At 56.6% G+C, this 23,376-nt stretch overlaps 2 protein-coding genes across 11 annotated transcripts in view; both read right to left on the bottom strand.

The window, feature by feature from the left end:
• Positions 1–839: 839 nt before the first annotated feature.
• ERGIC3 (ERGIC and golgi 3) lies at positions 840–10,523 on the bottom strand. Of its 2 annotated transcripts, XM_004612533.3 has the most exons (14): positions 10,367–10,523; positions 10,159–10,229; positions 9,952–10,039; positions 9,643–9,762; positions 5,001–5,094; positions 3,692–3,857; positions 3,537–3,594; positions 3,137–3,151; positions 2,591–2,622; positions 2,015–2,111; positions 1,874–1,938; positions 1,265–1,401; positions 1,130–1,185; positions 840–1,040 (listed from the first exon to the last, which is right to left on the bottom strand). In XM_004612533.3, exons 1-14 carry the CDS (start codon positions 10,452–10,454, stop codon positions 961–963), a joined length of 1,167 nt encoding a protein of 388 aa, XP_004612590.1. In that variant the 5' UTR covers positions 10,455–10,523; the 3' UTR covers positions 840–960. The 2 variants fall into 2 exon arrangements, with proteins under 2 accessions (XP_004612590.1, XP_004612591.1); XM_004612534.3 differs by lacking the exon at positions 3,137–3,151.
• A 6,169-nt stretch (positions 10,524–16,692) lies between these two features.
• Positions 16,693–23,376, bottom strand: part of CEP250 (centrosomal protein 250) — a 46,189-nt gene continuing 39,505 nt past the window's right edge. For 8 of the 9 annotated variants that reach the window (XM_055139221.1, XM_055139218.1, XM_055139224.1 and 5 more), the window contains 5 exons: positions 21,064–21,177; positions 20,713–20,844; positions 19,506–19,571; positions 18,525–18,587; positions 16,693–17,134 (listed from right to left, as the gene is read on the bottom strand). In XM_055139221.1, the coding sequence (XP_054995196.1) occupies positions 16,865–17,134; positions 18,525–18,587; positions 19,506–19,571; positions 20,713–20,844; positions 21,064–21,177 (645 nt within the window). In that variant the 3' untranslated portion in view covers positions 16,693–16,864. The remainder of the gene's footprint in view (positions 17,135–18,524; positions 18,588–19,505; positions 19,572–20,712; positions 20,845–21,063; positions 21,178–23,376) is intronic. The other variant, XM_055139226.1, reaches the window with a different exon arrangement.

Raw genomic sequence — 23,376 nt, 5'->3', positions numbered from 1 at the left:
GGATTCCTAGCCCCAGTGTCTGTGGGCTGAGGCTTCAATATCCACCAGGCATATATTCACACTCTGACCCAACATCTGTGTCAGGGAGAATTGAGTATGGAATCACAGATGTATTAAAGTGCTGCGCTGGCCCTCTGCCAACCTGGGTTGGATCCCCAGCATCAGGCAACAGAATATACACAGAATTTATATAAAGAATTAGAGCCCAAGGAACTCTTGAACCTCAACATTTCTGGAGTGGGGATGTGCAGGTGTGACACAGTGATATGGATACACGGATCTGTTTGGAAAGTTATGCAATGCGGGGCTGGAGCAACAGCACAGCGGGTAGGGCGTTTGCCTTGCACGCGGCCGATCCGGGTTCGATTCCCAGCATCCCATATGGTCCCCTGAGCACCGCCAGGAGTGATTCCTGAGTGCAGAGCCAGGAGTAACCCCTGTGCATCGCCAGGTGTAACCCAAAAAGCAAAAAAAAAAAAAAGAAAGTTATGCAGTGCATCCTGTGCACATGATGATCCAAGAGGTCTGGCGGGGAGGGGAATTTTCTGGAGATCATGCAGCTCACCTGAGAGGTGAGAATTCCAAAAGCCTGCTCTGGAGCCCGGGCTCCTGGCACCCTCTCCCATCTCCCCTGGGAATGTTAGGAGGAATTTAGAGGAGCTGAGACCCAGGGAGAACTTGCAGCAGTCCAGGGTAAAGGAGCCCCTGGTGATCCCAAGTGGCAACACTTGGCTTGATTAGATGACACAGAACCTGGAGGATGGGGAGAGCAGTCCTGAGGCCGCTGGGTGTGGGGCGCCCCGCTCCCAAAGCAAAGAACCAGACAAGAGACCAGCAAGTACTATCACAACCCATAGATTTCCCAGTCTGGGCTCACAGACTCTCCGAGGGGGGAGGGATGGGAATACCACCACCAGGTCAAGAGGAAGGGGGCAACGGGCAGCAGAGGGGGACGGGCTACTACGTCGTCTTGCCGAGATCAATTTTCTTCTGGATGGCACGAGCAGAGTGGTAGATGAGCGAGTCGATGAGTCCTGCCACTGGGGAGAGAGCAGGGCCTGGGGTCCCGACTGCTCAGGGGGTGTCCCTCCGGCCCCCGGCACCAAGCAGCCGGCCTCAGGCTTCTCACCTGTGAACATGCCCCCGATGATGGCACACACGCCTGTCAGGAAGTGGGTGAAGGACCTGGTGGGGGATGGGGGTGGTCAGCAGGCGCCCTGGCTCCCTGAGGCTCGGGCCCCTCACCGCCCCCCCGCCCCCTCACCTGTGCTTCTCTGTCAGCTTCACCATCATGGGTGAGAGCTCGTAGAGCACAAAGACGCCAGGCAGCCCCTGGTCACCCATCAGCCCATTGGCGACTTTCTCATGTCTGGTCACGGAGAACTGGTTTGTCCTCAGCACCTGGAACAGCGGGGAGCTGGGCCAGGGCTCCCCAGCCCTCAGCCCTACCCTGCTCCTGCCACCTGGCAGGGCCTCGGCCATGGGGAGATGCCACGACCCCACGGTTGGCAAGCGGGCAACCCTGAGACCCCGGGAACTCTGGATGCCCTTTCCTGCCCCACCACCCTGCTCTGCACCCCTCCCATCTGGTGACCCGTGTTCTCCTGGGGGGGGGTCCTGCCCTCCTCGGCCCCTGACCCCCACCATTCTCCCAGAGGTCGCAGGGGCCCAGGCATGAGGAGTCTGGCCAGGGCATGGACAGTGGGCACCGGGGCACTGGATGGGTGGAGGTGCAGGGGGCCGGTCCACAGAGGCAGCACCCATAGCGGGTGCAAGTGGCGAGGGCCGCACCTCCTGTCCCTGCCTGTCTCCTGGGAGACAGAGCAGTGCCTCACCTCCTGGCTGGCAGGAGCTCGGTGCTCCCTCCACTTACCTCCCCGTCCACCTTCATGTACACCGTGGGCACCACCTTCACGAAGTACTGGAACATCATGGAGGCTGTAGGGAGAAGAGCATGAGGCATGAGCACCAGGCATGGGCGCCGGCTGCAGGGCGCCACCTCCCAGGCAGGTACCTTGGGGGGCGGTGACGTTGGTGCGGTCCAGGGGGTTCACGATGCCCGGGTAGTCCTCCCCGAATGACAGGTGCCGGATGTAGTGGGTCATGTTGATCTGCAGGCAACGCCAGAGCCAGTGAAGGCCCCGCAGCCCTGCAGCCCCCCTGCCCGCTGCCCACCGCTACATGGAACTCCCCGGCAGAGTCCGCAGGCTCCTGAGTGAGGCTATGTCCGCACAGTAGGCAAACAGACCCACGCGAGCTGGGGGCCAGGGGCCGCCTCACTTGAAGGACACACGCAGGAAGGCCGGGCTGGGGGGGCCTGATCCCCCAGCTCCCCCTCAGGGCCCGCTCGCTCGGCACTTGGCAGCCACCAGCTGGGTCTCTGGGGCGTGAACTGACCACCCACTGCCCCGCCGCCACGGGGGTGCTTCCGTTTGTTCACTTAAAGGAGGCATGTTTCCACGAGTGACACCCTGTTTTTTGTTTTCTAAAAAGTAGGGGGTAAAACGGAGCCTCTGAGCTACCCCCACCCCCAGGAAGGTCCCATCTCGGACTGGCAGCAGCCCTGGGGCGCCCCCAACCCGGTACATACGTTGTCTAGGCCGAAGCTCTGCAAGTCGTGGACTAGGAGAGAAGGGGAGAGTCACAGGTGCTCAGGGCACCCCAGAGCCTGATCTCAGGCCCTCCCCCACCCGAGGGCCACCCTCCTACCCCGGCTCCTTCTGGAACTCCTGCGCCCAGCTTCTCAGCAGGGCCCTGCTTGGACCTGAGGGGGAATCGGGGCCCGCCTAGGCCTGTGGAGGAGTCCAGGCCCTTCTCAGGGGTCTGTACAGCTCCGCCCCCCAGGCTCTGCTTGCGCCTCGGGAAATAAGGAAATAAAACCCACTCCTGGTCTCATAAGTGCCAGTGAAGGGGGACCTGTGAGGGGGTTCAGGTGCCAACGCAGACTCGTCCTCCGCCCTCACCTCAGAGGAAGTGGCACGGGCACAGGAGACCATCCGTCCTCGGACCCTGATCCCTCCTACTGCAAGGAACCCCACAGCCAGAGCAGGGAAGGCTCCGTTCCGGACCCACCCAAACCTGCCCCTTCCTGGGGATGCCTAGACCGCTGCGGGGGCCGGGGGGCTGGGCCACTTACTTTCCACAGCATGAACTGCAGCATGATGGGGGGAAGGGAAGGGAGGAAGAGACAGAGATTCAGAGCAGCACAGAGAGAACCAAGAGGTGGGGTGCAAGGCCAGAGTGGCGCAGCCCACTCTGGACCACAAGTCTGGACCACCATGTCCACAAGTGCCCGTCCCGGAACCTGCACAGCCTCAGCAGCATGGGAAACGGAAACTCCAAAGGTTGCAGGCACATCCTCAGGTCCCAGCAGCTAGCGGGGAGGCCTGGAAGCCAATGGGCTGTCTGGCCCCTCCGCCGGTGCTTTTTGTCCCAGATGTACTGCTGCACTGTGGGCCATCGCTGGGACACAAGGCCAAAGGGCACCGGGCAGGGGAATGGGCAGGGGAACATGGTGGCTGGCCGGGGTCACTCACCGTGCACGTGGGACTGCTGGAAGCTCTTCCCAGGGGCAAAGTGGAAGTTGCCGGCGACCTGCAGGACAGTGTCCCTCACTCTCTGGCTGTGCCCCCACCCCAACCCTGGGGCCTAAGGGAGCTGGGGGGGGGCCCTGTCTTGGCCGCTCCCGTACCTTGTTGACTTCCAAGAAGCCGTACACCTGGCAGCCCTCGTTCTTCTGCTCCTGCATCTTCTGGCTGAAGCCCTCCCGCTGGCACTGCTCAATGGTGTCGGGGTTCTTGAAGGCCCAGCCGCGCCGGCGGTAGGCCTCTCGCACGTCCTCACAAGTGTTACAGCACCTGCAGTGGCATGCGGCGGGGAGTGTGTCAGGGAGGCATGCTCGTGCACACAGACACACAAACATGCAGACACACAGACACACAGGGAAAGGAAGCCACCCCTGGCCCCTACCCCGCCACACCTTCCCAGGGTGAGCTTCCTTGGTGACTGCAGAACTTAAAAACACAAATTATAAATACATGCTTCCCATCCTGTCCGGGCAAAGAGAAGTTGAGGGAGCGGCCACGGTGATGGTGCCCCACGCTGAGAACATAGTTAACGCCCCTGTCATAAAGCGGGTGCTGGGAGGCAGCGAAAATGGCCAGCTTTATGTTATGTATTTATTTACTTTTTTTTCTTTTTGGGTCATACCCAGCGATGCACAGGGGTTACTCCTGGCTCTGCACTCAGGAATTACCCCTGGTGGTGTTCAGGGGACCTTACGGAATGCTGGGAATCAAACCCAGGTCAGCCGTGTGCAAAGCAAACACCCTACCCGCTGTGCTATTGCTCCAGTCCCATGTTACGTATTTTATCTCAATAAAAAATAACATATATGGGGCCGGAGCAATAGTACAGTGGTGGGTAGGACATTTGCCTTGCAGGTGGCCGACCTAGGCTCGTTCCCCAGCACCCCATGTGGTTTCCCGAGCCCACCATCCAGAGTGGTCCCTGAGCTCAGAGCCAGGAGTATACCAGGGGCATCACTGGGTGTGGCCTCCCCCCAAAAATAACCCCAAAAAGCTTAAAACATAAATCCCCAGGCCTGGCCCCGAGGAATCTGCCTCTGAGGGACACAGGCGGCTTAGTGCCCAGCTGACCTGCTGGCTCCGAGCTCCGTGCAGCCCGCACAGCCGATAATGCACACACAGTGCCCAGGCACAGACACCACCCACAGACTGGCCTGAGCGACTCTAAGATGTGCCCGTCCATCCCTCAGAAGAGAGATGGTGAGTGTGGCGCCAGGACACAGGAGTGGGACCCAGGCGACTAGACCGGGCAGTGCTCCTGAACCAGAGCATAAACCTGTCAGCCTTGTCCATCGAGGTGTGGCCACACCAGGGTCAGTGACCAAGGTGCACAGCCGAGGCCTAAACTCTGGGTCCCGCCTCCCTACTGGCCTGGGCGTCCTGCCCCACAGCCGCACCCCGAGGCCGGCTCACTTGATGTCTTCTGTCTCGGCCCCATAGCAGCTCTCGCAGCGGTTAGGGTCCAGGGAGTCAGGGTCAAACACTTTCACCTCGATCTTCCCGAGCTCTGAGGGGAAGGTAGAGGCAGCGGCATCAGGGGCAGGCAGACAGTGTGGTCTGTCCCCACGTCCCTTCCGCCTGCAGCTGGTGAACGAGCAAAGTCACAGCAATGTTGTACGCTAGTCATCTCATAGAAGTGCCAAGGTACACAGGGGCTGCCCCGAGGGAAGGAACCAAGCGCCTGACACTGAGGACGAGACGGTCCAGGGTGCGTCCATACGCTGTGTCCATTCACCCTCCACGGCGCCCTCCCAGGGAGACGGTTATTATCCCACCCAACCTGAGAAGCTGCACAACGGCTTCAGGGAGGAAAGTGCATCTGCACCGCGCAAGGCAGTAGGCGGCAGATTCCAGCTCTGTTCTGAAGCGCAGGCCCTGACCACCCGGCCCAGCTCCCTGCGCTTCACTGCCCGTGTCCTGCCCTCCCGTCCCCCAGCAAACCATTAAACCATTCCACCCTCAGCCGACTCTCTCCCGTGCTCAGAGCAGACCCCAACACGATCGACTATTCCCACTGATCCACACTGAAGTGCCTGGAGAGCAATAATGCAGCAGGGAGGGCACCTGTCTTACACCTGGCCAACCTGGGTTCAATCCCCAGCATCCCATACGGTCCCCTGAGCACCGCCAGGAATAAGCCCAAGGACACACTCTGTGATCACTCTGAAGCAGACGCCTGTTTAGTATGGCATTACTTACAGTTGCTAAGAAACAGATGTTTGTCAGTGGGGAAATGAACAGAGAAAATTCATGGTATACATGAATCATGGAATATTAACTGGCCATAAAGGAGAGTTGTGGGGCCAGAGTGAGAGTACAACAGATAGGACGTTTGCCTTGCACACGGTTGACCTGTGTGCACGGATTTGATCCCCAGCATCCCATATGGTCCCCTGAGCACCAAAGGGATTAATTCCTGAGTGCAGAGCCAGAAGTAACCCCTGAGCACCACCAGGATTGGTATGGTTGATATAGTCCAAAAACTAAAAAAGGAAAAAAAAAGGAAAAATTCTGCCAAATATTTGTGATAGCATGAATTTGCATGGTCATTATGCTAAGTTAAAGAAAGTCAAATGTTATTTGAGGTCATAAGTGGAATCCTTAGAAAGGCTGAAATCAGGCCAGAGATGAACATTAGCTTTCCACATGTTCTGAGCTCAACAGCCCCACTCAAACACACACACAACACGGAGTCATAGAATGGACTGCAGAAAGGTTGTTTCCAAGGACCAGAGTGACAGTACAATGGATAGGATGCTCACTTGGCACTCAGGCGATCTGGGTCCCAGCACCATATATGGTCCCCCAAGCACCACAAGGAGTAAGTCCTGAGTGCACAGCCAGGAGTTACCCTTGAGCATAACCGTGTATGGTCTTCCCCCAAAAAATTAGCCATGGACGGGGCCAGAGCTAGATAGTACAGTGGGCAGGCATTTGCCAACCCAGGTAAGATCCCCAGCACCCTATTTGGTCCTCTGAGCCCCTGTAGGAGTGATTCCTGAGCACAGAGCCAGTCAGGTGTGGCCCCCTCAAAAAAACCCCAAAATCCAGGAGGGAATCCTAAGCCAGGTGTCATCCAAAACCCAAAAATTAGCTATGATGTTTAAAAACAAATTTGGCGGGCCAGAGCGAGAGTAGAGTAGGGTGTTTGCCTTGCACACGCCAACCTGGGTTCAAATCTGGCATCCCATATGGTCCCTGAGAACTGCCAGGAGCAAATCCTGAGTGCAGAGCCAGGAGTAACCCCTGAGCATCTCTGGTATAATCCAAAAAGCAAAAAACAAAGAAACAACAATAACAACAAAAACAAATGGGGCTGTGGGCTGTGTGTGGGAGGCCACATACTCTGTTATGGTTCTGACAGCAGATCCGCTGGGATTGTGCTACACTAATGTGGGTATCAAACTCAGAGCCGACCAGCTGCAAGGCAGACACTTGAAGACACTGAGTCATCCCTGAAGATCTCAGTCCAGTCACTTTAATTACCAACTCTCTGGGTGCTGATAACTCCTATTTTATTTCTCCCGCCTCTGCTGAGGTTTAGGTGGGTACAGACAATTGCTTCCTTGTAGCAAGGCTATAATGGACGTCCTGGGCTAGGGAGAGTTCAGCCGGCTACTGCAGGCTTTACATGAAGGCCTGGGTTCAAACCCTAGCACCACAGAATCCCCAGAGTCCTGCTGGGGACCGGGGACAACCCCTGAGCAACAAGACAGGAGAAGTCTCCAAGCACTGTCCACTATAGTCCAAAATAAATAACAGGCACGCCAAGTTTTTTTTTTTTTTCTTTTTGGGTCACACCCGGCGATGCACAGGGGTCACTCCTGGCTCATGCACTCAGGAATCACCCCTGGCAGTGCTCAGGGGACCATATGGGATGCTGGGATTTGAACCCGGGTCAGCCGCGTGCAGGGCAAACGCCCTACCCGCTGTGCTATCGCTCCAGCCCCAGGCACGCCAAGTTTAACAGGCCTAAAAGCCTGCTTCGATCCCAACCTGGATCGAGCTCAATGACCACCACTTCTATCTTCTCCTAGAGTGAACAGGGTCGACTCTGTAACTGCCAGAGTACTGCCAAAACGAGGGTTGTATGACCTCTAAAGCGCAGGTTAAGTCATGGAAGAAAGTGAGACTTCACCTTTCCAGCGGGCAGCAGCTCCCACACTTTGTGAGAGGGCACACAAAGGGCTCTACTGAATGAGAGGCCCGCGTGGCAGGCACGGAGGCAGCCTGCCAGCACAGCCGTGCGAACCCAACCTCGGAAGCAGACATGCAGCTCCTCTGGCTGCAGTCGAACCTTCGCTGAATGCGTGACGAACTCCGGGACAGATTCCTCTGACCAAGCCACTTCTGAATTCCTGCCCACACAAACTGCCAAGACCAGTGTTCGCTGTCATGAGTGAGCTTAGTTACTGTGCTTCGGAAGCATGTAGGGAAGCTGAGAACTTTCTGGGTGCAAACGCCTTACCCGCTGTGCTATTTGCTCCAGCCCCCTGGACTTTCCTTTCTCACAGCCCACATCCAACCCTGCAGCAAAGTGTACTGGTACCCAACATATGCATCCTGAACAAAGAATGAGGTTCACCAACAGATCAATCCTGAAGGTATGAAAAATAGGTTCAAGAAAACTTTGGTGGGGCTGGAGTGATAGCACAGTGGGTAGGGCGTTTGCCTTGCACTCGGACGACCCGGGTTCAATTCCCAGCATCCCATATGGTCCCCTGAGCACCGCCAGGGGTAATTCCTGAGTGCAGAGCCAGGAGTGACCCCTATGCATCGCCGGGTGTGACCCAAAAAGAAAAAAAAAAAGGAAAACTTTGGTAAGTTAGAAAGGGAGTTAAATGGAGGCATTGGTAGGCTGCCTAAAAGGAAGTTACAAGTGAACATTCATCAGGGCCTTAGAGGTAGTGCAGTGGGTATAATGCTTGCCTTGCACATGGTAAATTGGGGTTCAAATCCTTGTATGATTACATAAACCCCACCAAGAGTGATCTCTAAGCACAGAGCCGGGAGTAAGCCCTGAGCACTGTTGGGTGTGACCCAAAAGTACCACCCCCCGAAAAGTGTACCATGTGTACCAGGTATTGTACACTTTTACTTCATTTAACTCTACAGTTCTGGTAATGGAAGATGGTCCAGTGGCTAAAGCACTTGCCCAGCAAACATAGGGCTGTGGATTCAGTCCTGGTGCTGTCACGTATACCTAAACAATCCTGATAGCTCCTGCTGCTTGGGATTCCCTGTGAGAGAAAGAGTAAGGAGACTTAAAAAGTGGCTCTAAAAGTCCTCAGGGCAAGAATGAGGCCCTGAGCTCAATCCCCAGTGCAGCTGCACGCACCAAAGTGATGCTAACTCCGCACTGTGTGAATATCACGGGTGAGGAAATAAAGAAAACAAAAATTCCTGCAAGTCCCTGAGGTATTACTGTTTATCATCACTGTAGCTGAGACTCACTAAAGACTATGATATCTATTAGGGCAATCTAATTAGAATATACTCTTGGGGTCAGGGAGGTGGCTCAAAGAGCTGGAGCACATGTTTTGCATGTTCAATCCTGGTCCTGTAGATCCACTAAGCATTGCAGGGCACTGTGACCCAGAGCATCACCATGTGCTCTTCCCCAAGACACACCTCTCCCCCTCCCCCCTGCCCCCCTTCTCTCCCTTAAGCCAACCTGCACTGTGAAGGAAAAAAACGTTCAGGGGTGCATTCAGTCAATGGGCTGGGGAAGCAAATGCCCACAGAATGTTGGATTCTGGTGAGAGTTCTGCCAGGGCAATGGCACACAGGCCCAAAGCTCAAACTTCCGCTATGCAAACCAAGACAGGCAGGGCCCAGGGACCTCTGAGAATGGCAGCTAAGGAGAGTCTGCACAGTACAGAGAAGCTAGAAGGCTGTGTTTGGGCTCTTTCTGCTTCTCAACTCAAAAGTAATCCAATTTCTGTGTGTCTGAGCTGCTTCCCTGTCGCTGGGCGGGCCACGGCTCACTTGCCAGAAGGCAGAGCATGGGCATGTCCAGTTGTGGGATCTGAGACCTGACCCCTTCCCCAGTTACCATGCCGCTCTGCCTCTGAGCTCACGGGGACGCCATCCTTATCCAGCCGCTGCTTGAACAGGTTGTGTTCCACGTCCAGCTGCTGCTCCCCGGCCACATCCATGGCATCAATGCTCAGATCTGGAAGTAGGAAGTCGGGGTAAGGGAGTGGCACGCCAGGGGCCTGGGGCGGCCGGGCCTGTCTTGGAGCGGTAGTGCATGAGGGAAGAAGTCAAGAGTCAAGTCCAGAACCTCCGGCCGGAGGTGTGGCTTGGAAGCTCACCTGGAAATTTTCAGACTTGCAAATCCCACCCAGAGCGAGGTACTCACAGGCACAAGGCATGTGCGGGAAAAGCACATCGATGTTGATCTTCAGTTTATCTCCCCGCGACTTGTCCACGTAGAGCTCAGGGTGCACCTGGGGCAGAGCTACTGCAGTAAGATTTGGCCCCAAGCTTCTCCTTCCCCAATGCCTCCCCCTAGGACCCGCCCCCTAGAATGGCAAGCCCCACCCCTGGACCCGGTCCCGCCCCTTACCTCGGTAGTGAGGTAATACTGAAGCTCGGACAGGAACAGGAGCAGCATGAGGAGGCCGCTGACAATGGTCACTGCAGGGCGGGGGACGAGGGTCAGAATGGCCTCTGTTCCATCCCCTCTGTCTCCGGCAGGCCGGGCAAAGTCCAGATGCCCTGTCCAAGCTCTAGGACACCCCTCTCCCCGTGACCCCTGCCCCGCGGCGGCCTACCTGTGGCGCCCCCGCAGGTCTTGACCCGGAAGTCCTCCAGAGTCTTGGGGTAGGCATCGAACTGCTTGAGCTTCCCCAGCGCCTCCATGGGGACCAGCCGGAAAGGGGATGCCAGTCAGCCCGCCCCTGCAGCCTCCCGCTTCCGGTCCGGAGCCCGAGCCACGCCCCCTTTTCCCGCGCGCAGGCGCAGCACTGCTCACGCCTGGCTCCACCCCCTCGCCTGTGTTCCCATGCGGCTCCGCCTCCCGGTGCTGTCACGCCCTCTCGCGTCGACAACTGGGTATTGGGGCTCCAGTGGTGTCGTTTCTGCGCACCTGGAGGGGTCTGCGATGTTGAAACAGTAATAGCATCCTCTTCCTTGTGCCAGGCACTGCCAGGCTAAGAGGCTCACACGGTGACTCTTAAAATAATTTGAAACATCCTAGAGTGTTGGTTTTCAATTTTCCCAGCCTGCAACATTATCCCTTGGGAACTGGTTAGAAAAGCAAATTATTGGGCGCCTGACCTGCAGAATCAGAAACTAGCAGAGGCTCCCAGGGCCCTGCAGGTCAAGTTTGAGAGTTACAGCCTAAAAGGTGTGGCTAGCATCTGCGTTTTCTGAAAAGGAAACAGTAACTTGCCCTAGCATATCAGTCATATCTCGACTTCATGCCAACTCAGATCATGGGACCTCAGAGTGCTCTAGGATCTAGGGCCTTTGAGATTGATTTTACTCATCTCAGTAATTCTGAGCATGGCTGATAGAGGGAATGATTCTAGTCATTTCCGTGACTTAGAGCTGAACTTTGATACAGAGGCACAGCAATGATGGAAGTCGATAGGAGAAAGTGTCTTACCTGCTGGGTCACAGAAGGCTTCCAGAAAGAGGAGGGACACAGAAGCCTTCTGTCAGCCCCAGTCCAGAGAAACTGAGCAATGCCAGAGTCCCACTTTTCAACTCAGGCAGCAGTTTACCAAGGAAGAGAGAAGGAATGGATGAACATATTGATTGAAAATTAACTGGGGCCAGAGACATAGTACAGTGGGTATGACATTTGCCTTGCACACACAACTGATCTGGGTCTTGTTCCTTGCCTTCACAAAAGGTCTCCAGAATCATGCCAGGAATGATCCCTGAGTACAGAGCCAGGAGTAAGCCCTGAGCACTGCTGGGTGTGACCCCAAAACAACAACAACAACAATAACAACAACAAATAGTATTTTTTTATGAAACTAGGAAATGGAAATAACAATATAGACTTCAGACTTACTCAGCTTTTTTGCTGAATTGCTTAATAAAAACTACACACTAGTGTACACCTTCACTAGTTAGTAATTTATTATTCCATGGAACTATGCATTTTGATTTTACTTCTTTTTGGATTTTGGCCACACCCAGAAATGCTCAAGGGTTATTTCTAGCTCTGCACTCAGGGATCAGTTCTGTAGGGCTCAGAGGGGACCTTAGGGGATGCTGGGGATAGAACCTGGGTCAGTCACGTGCAAGGCAAGCGCCTTACCCATTGTACTATCTCTCCAGCCCCTGCATTTTTATTTTATTTTTGTGTTTTTGACCATACCCACCATTACTCAGGAGTTACTCCTCGCTCTGCACTCAGGAATTACTCCTGGCGGTGCTCAGGGAACCATAAGAGATGCTGCTAAATGCCCTACCCACTGTACACTATCACTCTGGCTCGAGAAACCTTGTCTTTAGAATCAGTTGTAGGTGCCGGAGCAGTAGTACAGTGTATAGGGCATTTGCCTTGCACATAGACACCTAGGTTTGATCCCCAGTATCCCCTATGGTCCCCCTGAGCCTGCCAGTAATTCCTGAGTACAGAGCCATGAGTAACCTCTGAGCATGGCAGGGTTTGCATCCCTGCCCCCCCCCCCCCCCCCACACACAGCAAAAAAGAAAAAGTTTCCAACCCTATTCCCCAGGTATCTTGAAAGCCATCAAAAGTTGTTTGCTGTTATTGTTGTTGTTTGTTTGGGGCCACATATGACTGTGCTCAGGGCTTACTCCTGGCTCTACTCTCAGAGATCAGCCGTGGTGGCGCACAAGGGACCATATGTCCCAGACAAAGCTCCCTAACTATTGCATGATGGCTCCAGCCCTGAAAACCATTAAAAGTTTTTCATTGTGCTTTCCCTGCCCCCGTTATTTGGTTTTAGGGCCAAACTTGGTGGTGCTAAGGGGGCTACTCCAGGCAGGATCTAGGGGTGACTCCTGGTGGTGCTCACTTCCTTGCCAAGCATGCGCTCTGGTATGTTGACCTGTCTTTCAGGAACCCTTTTGTGTTTCTTCTTTTTCCATTTCTTCTTCTTCTTTTTTTTTTTAATCTTTTTTTGCGTCACACCTGGCAATGCACAGGGGTTACTCCTGGCTCTGCACTCAGGAATTACTCCTGGCGGTGCTCTGGGAACCATATGGGATGCTGGGAATCAAACCCAGGTCTGCTGCGTGCAAGGCAAACGAGCTACCCAATGTGCTATCGCTCAGCCCCACCTTTTGTGTTTCTAAATACTTCTGGGAGACTAGGATTGAGAAGGTGCTGGTAGTAACAGCAAAGAGAAGAAGGTGGTTCAGCGACAGAAGTAAATGAATCATAGGATAAGGAGAAATCAAGCTAGCACATGAGTTTCTGCCTTTAGGAACTTCACCCTTTCCTGAGATAGAAACATCTTGGGAACTGATGGATTTATTGTTTTTTTTTTAAGTTTTAGGTCACATCTGGCAGGATTTAGGGGGTTAACTACTGGCTCTGCACTCAGGAATTACTCCTGGCAGTACTCAGGGACCATAGGGATGCCGGGGATCTAACCCAGGTCATCCGCATGCAAGGCAAAGGTCCCACCCACTGTTCTATACCAGAAAAGGGTGAGTGGAACTTTGTCACCCTGCAGAGAGGGATTTCTCACAGAAACAGCAAAGTTTCCTCTCAGCTCCCTTCATTCATCTTGATCTTTTTGCCAGGTGGTTTTAAGTCTCCGTGATACAGAGGTGAGGGAGACAGACATGCCTGGTCTCTGAGCTCAGGGACCCAACACCTGGGACAGATGTGGGTCCTGCCGTGCAGGCAGAGCAGGGGAAAGTCACACTATGTACCTTGTGGTGAGGTCTGTGGTATAAATGCACGGGGGTGCGTGAGGCCTCAGCCTTCCTCCTGGGGGAGAGTTCAGGCCCCGCCATAGTTTTCCTGTGTGTTTGCTCTGGCCCAGCCAGAGTTCTCTTTGGAAATGAGTCAGGAAAGGAGGGGCTGGGAGGAGGCCTGGTGTGGGACCCTGGGGAGTCACAGTGGCTGCAGGACAGAAGATGGGGGATGGACTGTGAACTCAGCACCCCCACCCCCACCTCTTTCCAGGTTGAAAAGCCAGCCAGCTGCCAGCCCTGGGTCCCCGTCAGAGCCTGGGTAGGCATGAGGCACCTGTGCAAGATTTTTGTCACGTGGGTCTTCTGAGTGATCACCTTGTCACTCATGGTCCCCTCCCTGGATCAAACACCTGAATTGGACCCCAGGAAAAAAACGGATGTGCTTGGTCCCATGGCCCTGCAACTGTCCCTGGGTTAAGTTGGGGGTGTACGACTGCCTGCCTGAAATATGTGCAGGGCACGGGAGGAGGTTGTTTGCTGCATATTACAAGACAAGAGTGGGGTATCTGGGCTGGGCTGTGCTGGTTGGCCAGTGGCAACCCCAGGCTTCTGCCTTTAGTCCTTTCCTTCCCAGATCAGACCTATTCCCCAGGCTTGGGCACCAGCCCCTGCCTGGCCCCGCGGAGCACAGAGCCTCACCCCTGTACAGGGTCTCCCCACCCAGCTCTGCCCTCTTTCCACTGGGAGCCGAGACAGGGCCCACACTCCCCGGTATTCACTGCCCTGCTCTTCCCAGGGTCTGACCTCAGCGAGTGAAGTTGGTAAAATGCGGAAGCTGCTCACGGCGCCACCCTGGCACTCCTGGGGCCACTGGGATCTCTCCTATGGCACCTGTGCTTTGCTGGAGAGCACAAAGGTCCATGGGCCGCTGGCCGCAATGACGATGCTCAGCGCCACACCACGATCTTCAGGGGGCTGCTGAGGAGGCGGCTTCAAGGTGCACTGTGCCCCAAGTTCTGCCCGTTTCTACTCTCCTTCCCAGGAGGCACGAGGCATCCCTGCAGGTACCTGTTTGCTTCCAGCCTGCCGGGGACCAGGGGGCCGGGACATGCATGCCAAGGCTGTCTCGGAGGGACTGCAGGCAGGAGCCAGACCACCGAGTGTGTGGAGCCTTTCTTTGACACTATTAGGGGGCACTAACAGGATCCCAGCTCTCCTAGCCTGCTGAAACGCTCCCTCTCCCAATCCCCTCCTAGATTTTGAAAAAGATTCATCCCTCCAGTCAAGTGAAATAGAGTCAAGCCCTCCAGGGGTGGGGCGGTGGGGAGCATCACAGTAGCATCTCGCTGGGGGCTGGCCAGGTCACTTTCTCATCCTGGGGAGAAGCAGAGCAAAAGGAGCCGGAGCGATAATACAGTTGTGGGGGGGCATTTGCCTTGCATGTGGCGGACACAGGTTTGATCCCGGCATCCCATGTGGTCACTGGCACTGCCAGGTGGTGTGATCCATGAGTGCAGAGCCAGAAGTAACCCTTGAGCACTGCCAGGTGTGGCCCCGAACAAAACAAAAGGCTGAGTAACAAACCAGGGTCCTAGTTGGCCCTACAGCTCAAGGCTCTGACCTGGGTGTCTGTCCCTGCAAGCAGTGAAGGAAGATTCTGGAGTCTGCATGATATCAGACTTCACTTTAGCCTTCATCACGGGGGCCAGATGTTTTGGCCCGCTCCGCCCTCCTCAGACCCTCCTGGGCTCCCACTCTGGGCCTCTTGGCATTCCTTGGGCACATAGGCTGCCTCTCCCGCACAACAGCTGCGTCCCCTGCCAAGCAGACCCTTCTCTTGGCCTCCCTGGGGACTCCTCTCTGCGGAGCAGTTTGCTGAGCTGCTCTCCTGGCTTCCAGGGTGCCCTGTGACTGTCTCCAGGGTCTGTCTGCAAGGAGGAGGCAGCCTGCAGCCTGGTCCCAGCTCCAGGTGTCGCAGTCATCCATGATGCAGAAGGAGGGGAGGCAGGGTAGGCTGCACCCCCACACCCACTCTCTAACAGAAGGCTGCCTGATCCCGAGTCGGAAAGCAGATCAGACCAGCGGCTCCAGGATGCTCTCCGCTTGGCACGGAGGCGGAAATGGAGGCCGTTCACAGGGAGCACGTGTGCAAGCCTGGGCTGAGTCCACATGAGTCCTCTTCCTTGGCCCAAACCCCAAATGATGGGGCGGGGAGTGGGAAGGGGAGGCGGGGGCATCAGGAGTGCAGCTCCAGCAGCCGCCACGGAACTGTGAACTAAGTGGAAGGGTAGAGGAAACCCGCATATCCCAGTCTGGTACTGAATAAAATCAGGATCAGACTTGCGTATTCGGGAGTCCCGTAACAGGGGAGGGAAGGGTCGGCCTGGATCTCTTGATCTCAGGCCAAGAACATTCCCTTTTCTGCTGGATCCCCTGCTAGATGCAGGCAGAGCACTGATTCATGGGTCCGAAAGGGACACCCACACTTTCAGGAAGTGCCTGGGAATGACAGGTCCTGCTTTGGGGATAGTCACTTGGCCCAGCCCTATTTCTCCACGAAAGTGCCTCTGCACCTTTATCAGGTATCAAGTGATTGTAGGGTCGGAGAGAGAGTCCAGCAGGGAGGGCGCTTGCCTGGCATGCAGCTGATCTGCGTTCAATCCTCGGCACCTCATATGGTCCCTTGAGCCTCAGGAATGGTGGTGCCACACCTGGTGGTGCGGAGTGCTTACTCCTGGCTCTGTGGGGCCTGGAGGGACACTGAAGATCGCTTTCTGCAAACTACATGAAGTGCCAGGATCAAACCTGGCTCAGCCACGTGCCAGGCAAATGCCCTAGCCCCTGTTCCTGCATACGAAGCAAACGCCCTACCCACTGTACTATCACTCCAGCCCCTACGTACATCCACTCTTTTTTTTTATCTTTTTGGGTCACACCCGGCGATGCAAAGGGGTTACTCCTGGCTCATGCACTCAGGAATCGCTCCTGGAGGTGCTTAGGGGACCATCTGGGGTGCTGGGAATCGAACCCAGGTCAGCCGCGTGCAAGGCAAACACCCTACCCGCTGTGCTATCGCTCCAGCCCCTGTACATCCACTCTTGGGACTCAAGCTCCCTCATCTGGGTGTCACCTGTGACCCTGTTCCCGTATACTCATGCCCCTGACAGGAATCTTTTGGTGTCATTCTTTCTCTAGGGACGCCCTGGACATGCGGCTTCTGCCCCAACAGAGGCAACAAAAGAGAACCGAGGAAAAGACTCAGGGTTTATTGTGTCAAGAGAGGCTCAGGGGCCAGGGTGGCCAGTTCTACAGGTTGGGGAGCAGCTGCCCCTCTGGGTGTCTGCAGGCCCGCGGGGCAGGAGGGACCTGCTGTCCCTCAGGGGAGCTGAGCTGGCTCCTGGGCTGGGGAACATCTTTTCCTGCTACCTGGAGGTGGCGGCGGCAGGGCTGGGGCTGGGGCTGGGGTAGAGCGGGGCGGGGCCCGGGGACGTCAGGCTCTGCGTCAGGGACTCGTCCAGCTTGCGGGTCTCGGCCTCCAGAACAGTGGCCTCGGGGGCCTGGGCCACGGTGAGCAGCGAGTGGGAGAGACTGTGGTGCAGGTCCGCGAGCTCCCGGCTGGTCTGCACCGAGCGGGCGATGTAGTCCTGCCGCTGCTTCCGCTCCAGGGCCAGCTGGGCGCGCAGCAGGGCCACCTGCAGAGCACGAGACCGAGTGAGAGACCAACCGAGCAGCTCGGAGCAGCCTCGGCTCGTCTCCAGCACGTCCATGGCTCCAGCCAGTGCGGCCGAGACACGACCAATCCCAGGAGCAGGCTGCCAGGATTTGGGGGACAGCCCGCGCGAATCAGAGAACGTAATCTGGCACCCAGATGGCTTCCCGAGCACCACCAGCGGAGTGCAGAGCCAGACGCCCTGACAATGTCAGTGTGGCCACCCAAACCCTTCCTCCCCGCCAGATTCCTCACCCATGGGTCAGAGAGACAATAGAGGGGGTAAGGTGCCCGCTTTGCACACGGTCCAGCTGGATCCGTAGCACCTCATCCGGTCCCTGAGCATACTGCCATTAAGTGGTCCCTGAGCACTGCCCAGCACCCCAACCCCACCCACAGGTCTCTCTTGCCAGATCCTAGTTGAGCCCCAACTCGGGGATCACACTCTCTGGGTAGGTTTGCTGTGTGGTTGGGCCCTGCCAGTAGTGACTACTGATTTCTGAAATGAGTTCAAAAGTACAAGTTCCACAGTTCTCATTACTCCTGGGTCTTGAAAGCCAGGTGAGATCTAAAGATAAAAGGGCCAGGGGCAGGAGTCATAGTACAGCGGGTAGGGCATTTGCCTTGCAGGCGGCCCACCCAGAATCAATCCCATATGGTCCCTCAGGCCCTCCAGTAGTGATCCCCAGTGCAGAGCCAGGAATAAGGTCTGAGCACTACCAGGTATGGCCCCCCAAACCAAAACCAAAACCAAAACCAAACCAAACAAAAATGCCAAAAGTCCACGAGAAGGTCTTTGTCCCTTTACAGTTTCCTGAGCGCAGGCCTGGGTGTGCCTGAACACAGGTGGCCAGGACTTGACTGTCTGCCTTAGAATCTCCTATCTGGGGACTGAAACGATGGTACAGCAGGTAGGGCATCTGCCTTGCACACAGCTGACCCAGGTTCTGTCCCCGGCATCCCATATGGTCCCCCAAGCCTGCAAGGAGTAATTCCTGAATGCAGAGCCAGGAGGAACCCCTGAGCATCCACAGGTATAGCCCAACCACCAAGAAAAAAGGAAAAAAGGGGCTGGAGCGATATAGCACAGCGGGTAGGGCGTTTGCCTTGCATGAGGCCTACCCGGGTTCGATCCCCAGCATCCCATATGGTCCCCTGAGCACCACCAGGGGTGATTCCTGAATGCAGAGCCAGGAGTAACCCCTGCGCATTGTGCATTGCCGGGTGTGACCCCAAAAAAAAATAAAAAAGGAAAGAAACTGTCTGCCCTCCAGGCGTCTCCTGTCCTTCCCTTCCCCTCCGTCCCCTAGGCTAGGTTTCCCCTCTCCCACCAGGGTGGTGCTGCAGGGCGGCAGAAAGCAGAGGAGACATACCTCTTTCTGCAACTCAGCTGTGTGCGTGGCTTCCGAGGTGCCCTTCTGCCCTCCGCACCCATCCTGTGGGAAACAGGAGCATCTGTGGGGGCCGGCCTTCCCTCCCTGTTTTCCACAGCGGCCCCCTTGCCATCCTGCTGCCAGGAGGGGCCTGCCTGCCCCGCACGGCCAGAGACAGACCCGGACCACCTGAGGTGGGGACAGCTCTGGTGTCTTGGAGGTGCCTTTTCTCTAGCAGCCAGAACTGCACACCTGCTGTCCCAGGCGGCAGCGGAAGGGAGACGAGGTGCTGCCCGCCTAAAGCTTTCACTTCAGGCAGAGGGGTGGAGACACGGGCGCATCCCGATACTCGAGCCGTGTCCCCCCCATGCCAGGCTAAGGGGTGTCTGTGGAAGGGCACATGCGCTGAAGGATCGGGGGCCTCCATATGGATCTTGACTGGGGAGAGTGCTCGGAAGCTTTGCATGCTGGAGCCCCGGGTTTTAAGCCCTGGCATGTGTAGTTCCTGCACATCACAGGGCGGCCCTTCTTGCAAACCCCACATGGGGATGTGGGTTCCAGGAAGTACCATGGACCCGTCCTATGAATTCAGTTATACAAGGGACAGTGCAGTCTGAAAGGTCCAGCTCCTAGGTACCTCGGGGCTTGGCCAGTGTCCCTCAGCTCCTGCTACCAGGGGTTCTGACTTCAAGGCCCTGAGCCCAGCTTCTGGGAGGGGCGAAAGGCTGGTGTGGGAAGCAGCCAATGAGCAGCATGGAAGAAGGCCGAGTTCTCAGCGTGCCGGGCTCTCAGCCCTGCCTCCACCCCTCCGAGGACAGCCGGGGTCAGAGCTGTGCTGGGGGTGCAGAGGCCAAGCAGGAGGTTGGCTCAGGCCTGGAGAAGCGTGGCCTGCTTGCGGGTGCAGGGGGCTGGTTTGGGGGGCTGCAGCCAGTCACGACAGGACAAGCTGCTGGTGGTGGGTGAAGCCCCATGTCTACCCACCTCCAGCATGTCCGTCCGGGAGACGCGCAGGGAGTCCCGCTTCAGCTTCCGCCGCTCTCGCTCCACCTGCCAAGGTGCAAGTGAGAAGTTAGGGTGTGTGGGGAGCCCAGACAAGGGGGCACCCTGGGGCGGAGCTGCCCTGAGGACACAGAAACGCTCCCAGGGCAGGAGAGGCACGGCCGACCCCCAGGCCTTGGAAGGAAGAGTCAGCGGACTTGTCCAGGAGCATTTTAGTATTTGATTGAAACAGTGGATTATTTCAGCTCTGTTGCAACAACTGGACTCCACCATTGCAGTGGGCACAGTCATGGGCAAATATGAAGGGAACGGGCCTCGCTAGATACCATGCGGCTCCACTGAGGGTCTGGGGATGCGGCTCAGTGTTGACTCTGGCTGACAGAATCTGGGATGGGAGTCTGTGCCCCAGCATCAGTCCACATCCTCATGTGGTTTTCTATTTGTTTGGATTTTGGGTCACACCCAGCGCTGCTCGGGGGACCATATGGGATGCTGGAGATCAAACCCGGGCCGGCCACGTGCAAGGCAGATGCCCTCCCTGCTGTACTATTACTCCGGCCCACCACATCCCAGTGGGATTCCTGGCACTGCTGCCATGATCTTGGGTGCCACCACAATGCTAAGTGTGACCTCCCGCATACCCCAGTCACATGTGTGAGCCACAAGTCTGCCACCTCACACGGCCACCCAGTGTGAGAGCCCAGACAGGGCAACACCATGAGGGGGTGGGGTGGGAAGGCAGGAGAAGTCCCCCAAGCCTTTCCTTTCAAAACCAGGCATCGTGGCAAGAATTGGAGAGGAAAGCACAGCGGGCAGGGCGTTTGCCTTGCACGTGACCGGACAGGGCGCAATCTCCGGCACCACATGGGGTCCCCCCAAGTGATCCCTGAGTGCAGAGCCAGGAGAAAGCCTGGAGCAAGCTGGGTGTGGCCCCACCCCATAAAATAAAGGGAGAGACAGAGAAAATGAGAGAGAAGGAGGGAAGGGGGTGAGAGAAGGAGGAATAGGGAGGGGGGAGAGAGAGGGGGGAGGGAAGGAAGGAGAGAGAGGGAGAAAGGGAGAGAGAGGGAGGGAGTGTGAACAGGGGTTAATAACAGTGCTTGCCTTGCACGCAACCAATCCCAGTTCGATACCTAGCTTAGAGTTCCCAAGGCCTGGCCTGGGAGGGTGGGGCAGAGAGGACACTAACCTGCTCCAAGGTGGCCCGCAGCTGCGCATTGTGGCACTGCAGCCGGCTCCGGTCGATCTCCAGCCGCGCCACTGCCCGCTGCAGCTGCTCCAGCCTCTGTTCCCAGGGGTGCTGCTCCTCCACGCCTGACACCTGAGGAGGGGACCCATGAGAACCTCTCCCAGGGCGTGGCTCCAGAGATGGGGGGGGGAGAGAGGGAGGGGGGAGGGAAAGAGAGAGAAGCGAGAGGAGAGAGAGAGAGAGAGAGAGAGAGAGAGAGAGAGAGAGAGAGAGAGAGAGAGAGAGAGAGAGAGAGAGAGAGAGAGAGCTCACCCCCCAGGGACCATCTGTTCCCAGTGGGCCCCAAATCACCTCTCCCAGCTGGACGCCCGCGTCTGTCGGGGGCCCCATCTCTGCCCTGCCGGCCGGGCCCGGGCTGCGGAGCCGCTCCTGCTCCAATGCCTGCCTGGTGAGCTCCAGCTCGTCCTGGGTGGTGGGGTGGGATGGGGTTAGGGGGGGCAGTCACAGCTGGAAACCTCGGATCCAGACCTGCCCCACCCTCCCTCCTCTGCAGGACCCACGCGTTTTCTCATCGGGTTAAAGTGCCTCCCACCCATTTTTGTTTTGGGGCCGCCCCCAGCAATGCTCATGGGTTACTCCCTGTATACAGGGAGGGGGGTGTCACGTGGGGTACCGGGGATGGAACCCAGTCAGGCGTGTGCAAGGTGAGCACCTTACCCGCTATACTCTCTGGCCCCCAGAGCCCCGTTTTTCCTGGGGGCGCAAAGCTCCATAGCAGACACTTCACCTCGCAGGGGTGTGCCTGGTAAAATGCGGGGTCACTGCAGATCTCCCAGGGGCCCAGGAGAAACCCGCCCTGAGGGGAGGTGGAAGGAGCTGGGCCTCAGTGACCAGTGGAAGGTCACCCTGCTGGTCTCTGCTCAAGCCAGAAGCACTCTCGAGTCCCAGTGTCCCTGTCTGGAAGCAAATGCATGCTCCGAGACGCCAAGACCAAGTCTTTGTGGGGACACCCCTGTAGCCAAATGGGGAAACCTAGATCTTTCCTGGTACCTTGCTGCCTCGAGTGCTCCCGTGGGCAGAAGCTGGTAGGGAGGAAGAGAGAGTCAGTTGTACAGACTGCTGAGATCTGCCCCTGACTGGGCTGTGTGACCTTTGACAAATTACCGAACCTCTCTGAACTGTATTTCTCAACTATAAAGTGAAGATACAACGGTGTTTAAGCAAGTACAATGCTTAAAGAAAAAAACATATCAATGCTGGGGGCCAGAGAGATAGTACAGAGGTTAAGATGCTTGCATGCACATGGTAGACCCCAGCTCGGTCTTTGGCACTCACTATATATGGTCTCCTGAGCCCTGTGAGGAGTGATCCCTGACCAGAGTCAGGAATAAACCCTGAGAACAGTGGGGTGTGGCCCTTTTGCCTTCCCACCCCCCTGCCAAAAAAATCAGAGCTAGGCCAGAGAGAAGGATGGGAGTGAAGCCCTTGCCTTGGATGGGCTCGGCCCCAGAGCTCCATCAGGAGTCAGCACTATCATGACGCCTGAACATGTGCCAGAGTACTGAGCACTGCCACGTGTGCCCATAACTGAGCGGCTGTGATGACACCCACTGGGGGGTCCCTGAGTGCTGGGGCAGGGGACCCCTATAACTGCTCAGTGATCCCACAGAAGGCTGGGACGTGCCTTCTCAGCCAGCTACGGGGATCAGTGAGGATCCAGCACGCACAGGCTGGAGAGGAGCTTCCCAAGGAAGCGGTCAAAGGAGGAGTGAGGTGGGGCCCGGGAGCTGGTACAGACGTTAGGATTTGTCTCTGTTTTGTTTGTGGGGGGTGGGGGGGCGCACACCTGGCAGTGCTCAGGGCTTACTCCTGGCTCTGTGCTCAGGGACCACTCCTAGAAGATTCGGAAGACCCGAAGGGATCCTGGATATCGATGTATCCAGGTACGTATGCAAAGCAAGCACCTCACCCACTGTACTATCGCTCTGGTCACAGGACCTGCTTCCATGTGGCTGTAGCCGCAATAATGATTCGAATCCCTTCACCACATATGGTTCCCCTGAGCACTGCCAGGTGTAGCCAAAGAGAAAGGGGAGAAAAAGAGAGCACACGCCCTGCCCTTGCAGGGAGCTCAGGCTGGAACAGAGGGCAGGAGAACAGAGCTGGCAAGACAGGAGAGGGCCTGTGAGTCCCAGCCATCCAGAGCTCGTATGTCCTGGGGAGCACTGGGTGAGCAGAGGCAGGCAGGGGTGTGGTGACCCTGGCGGAGAGAAGGCTCTGGAGTGACAGATTTGGGAAGCCCCACCATTACCACCCTGTGGTGGGGGCGATCTGACAGAGGAAATGTAGCCCAAGATTTGGGGTGAACCTACAAGTTCCTGGGACTTCTGGCAGTTGATGGGATAAGAGACACAGGTCTAAAGGAAGGACCCGCCGGAGGGACAGTACAGTGGGGAGGGCGTTTGCCTTGCATGTGGCTGATCTGGGTTCGATCCGCAGCATCCCACGCTATGGTCCCCCTAGTATCACCAGAAGTAATTCCTGAGTGCAGAGCCAGGAGTAACCCCTGAACATTGCAGAGTGTGACACCCCCCAGAAAACAACCCCCACCCCTTCTGCCAGGAACCCAGGAAAGGATCACAGCACACTAACCACCGCAGCGAG

Source organism: Sorex araneus, chromosome 5, assembly GCF_027595985.1.
Source record: "Sorex araneus isolate mSorAra2 chromosome 5, mSorAra2.pri, whole genome shotgun sequence".
Lineage (NCBI taxonomy): Eukaryota > Metazoa > Chordata > Mammalia > Eulipotyphla > Soricidae > Sorex > Sorex araneus.
The sequence above is the reverse complement of the archived record's forward strand: the minus strand, read 5'-3'. Positions and strand labels throughout refer to the sequence as shown.

Bases quoted from the DNA above. Each gene is read 5' to 3' on its own strand.
- ERGIC3 (XM_004612533.3), bottom strand. From the start codon at position 10,454: ATGGAGGCGCTGGGGAAGCTCAAGCAGTTCGATGCCTACCCCAAGACT. The intron at 2,112-2,590 runs GTATGTACCGGG...CGTTGCCTGCAG, and splicing joins AGAGCTTCGGCCTAGACAAC to ATCAACATGACCCACTACAT. The intron at 1,402-1,873 runs GTAAGTGGAGGG...CCGCTGTTCCAG, and splicing joins ACATGAAGGTGGACGGGGAG to GTGCTGAGGACAAACCAGTT.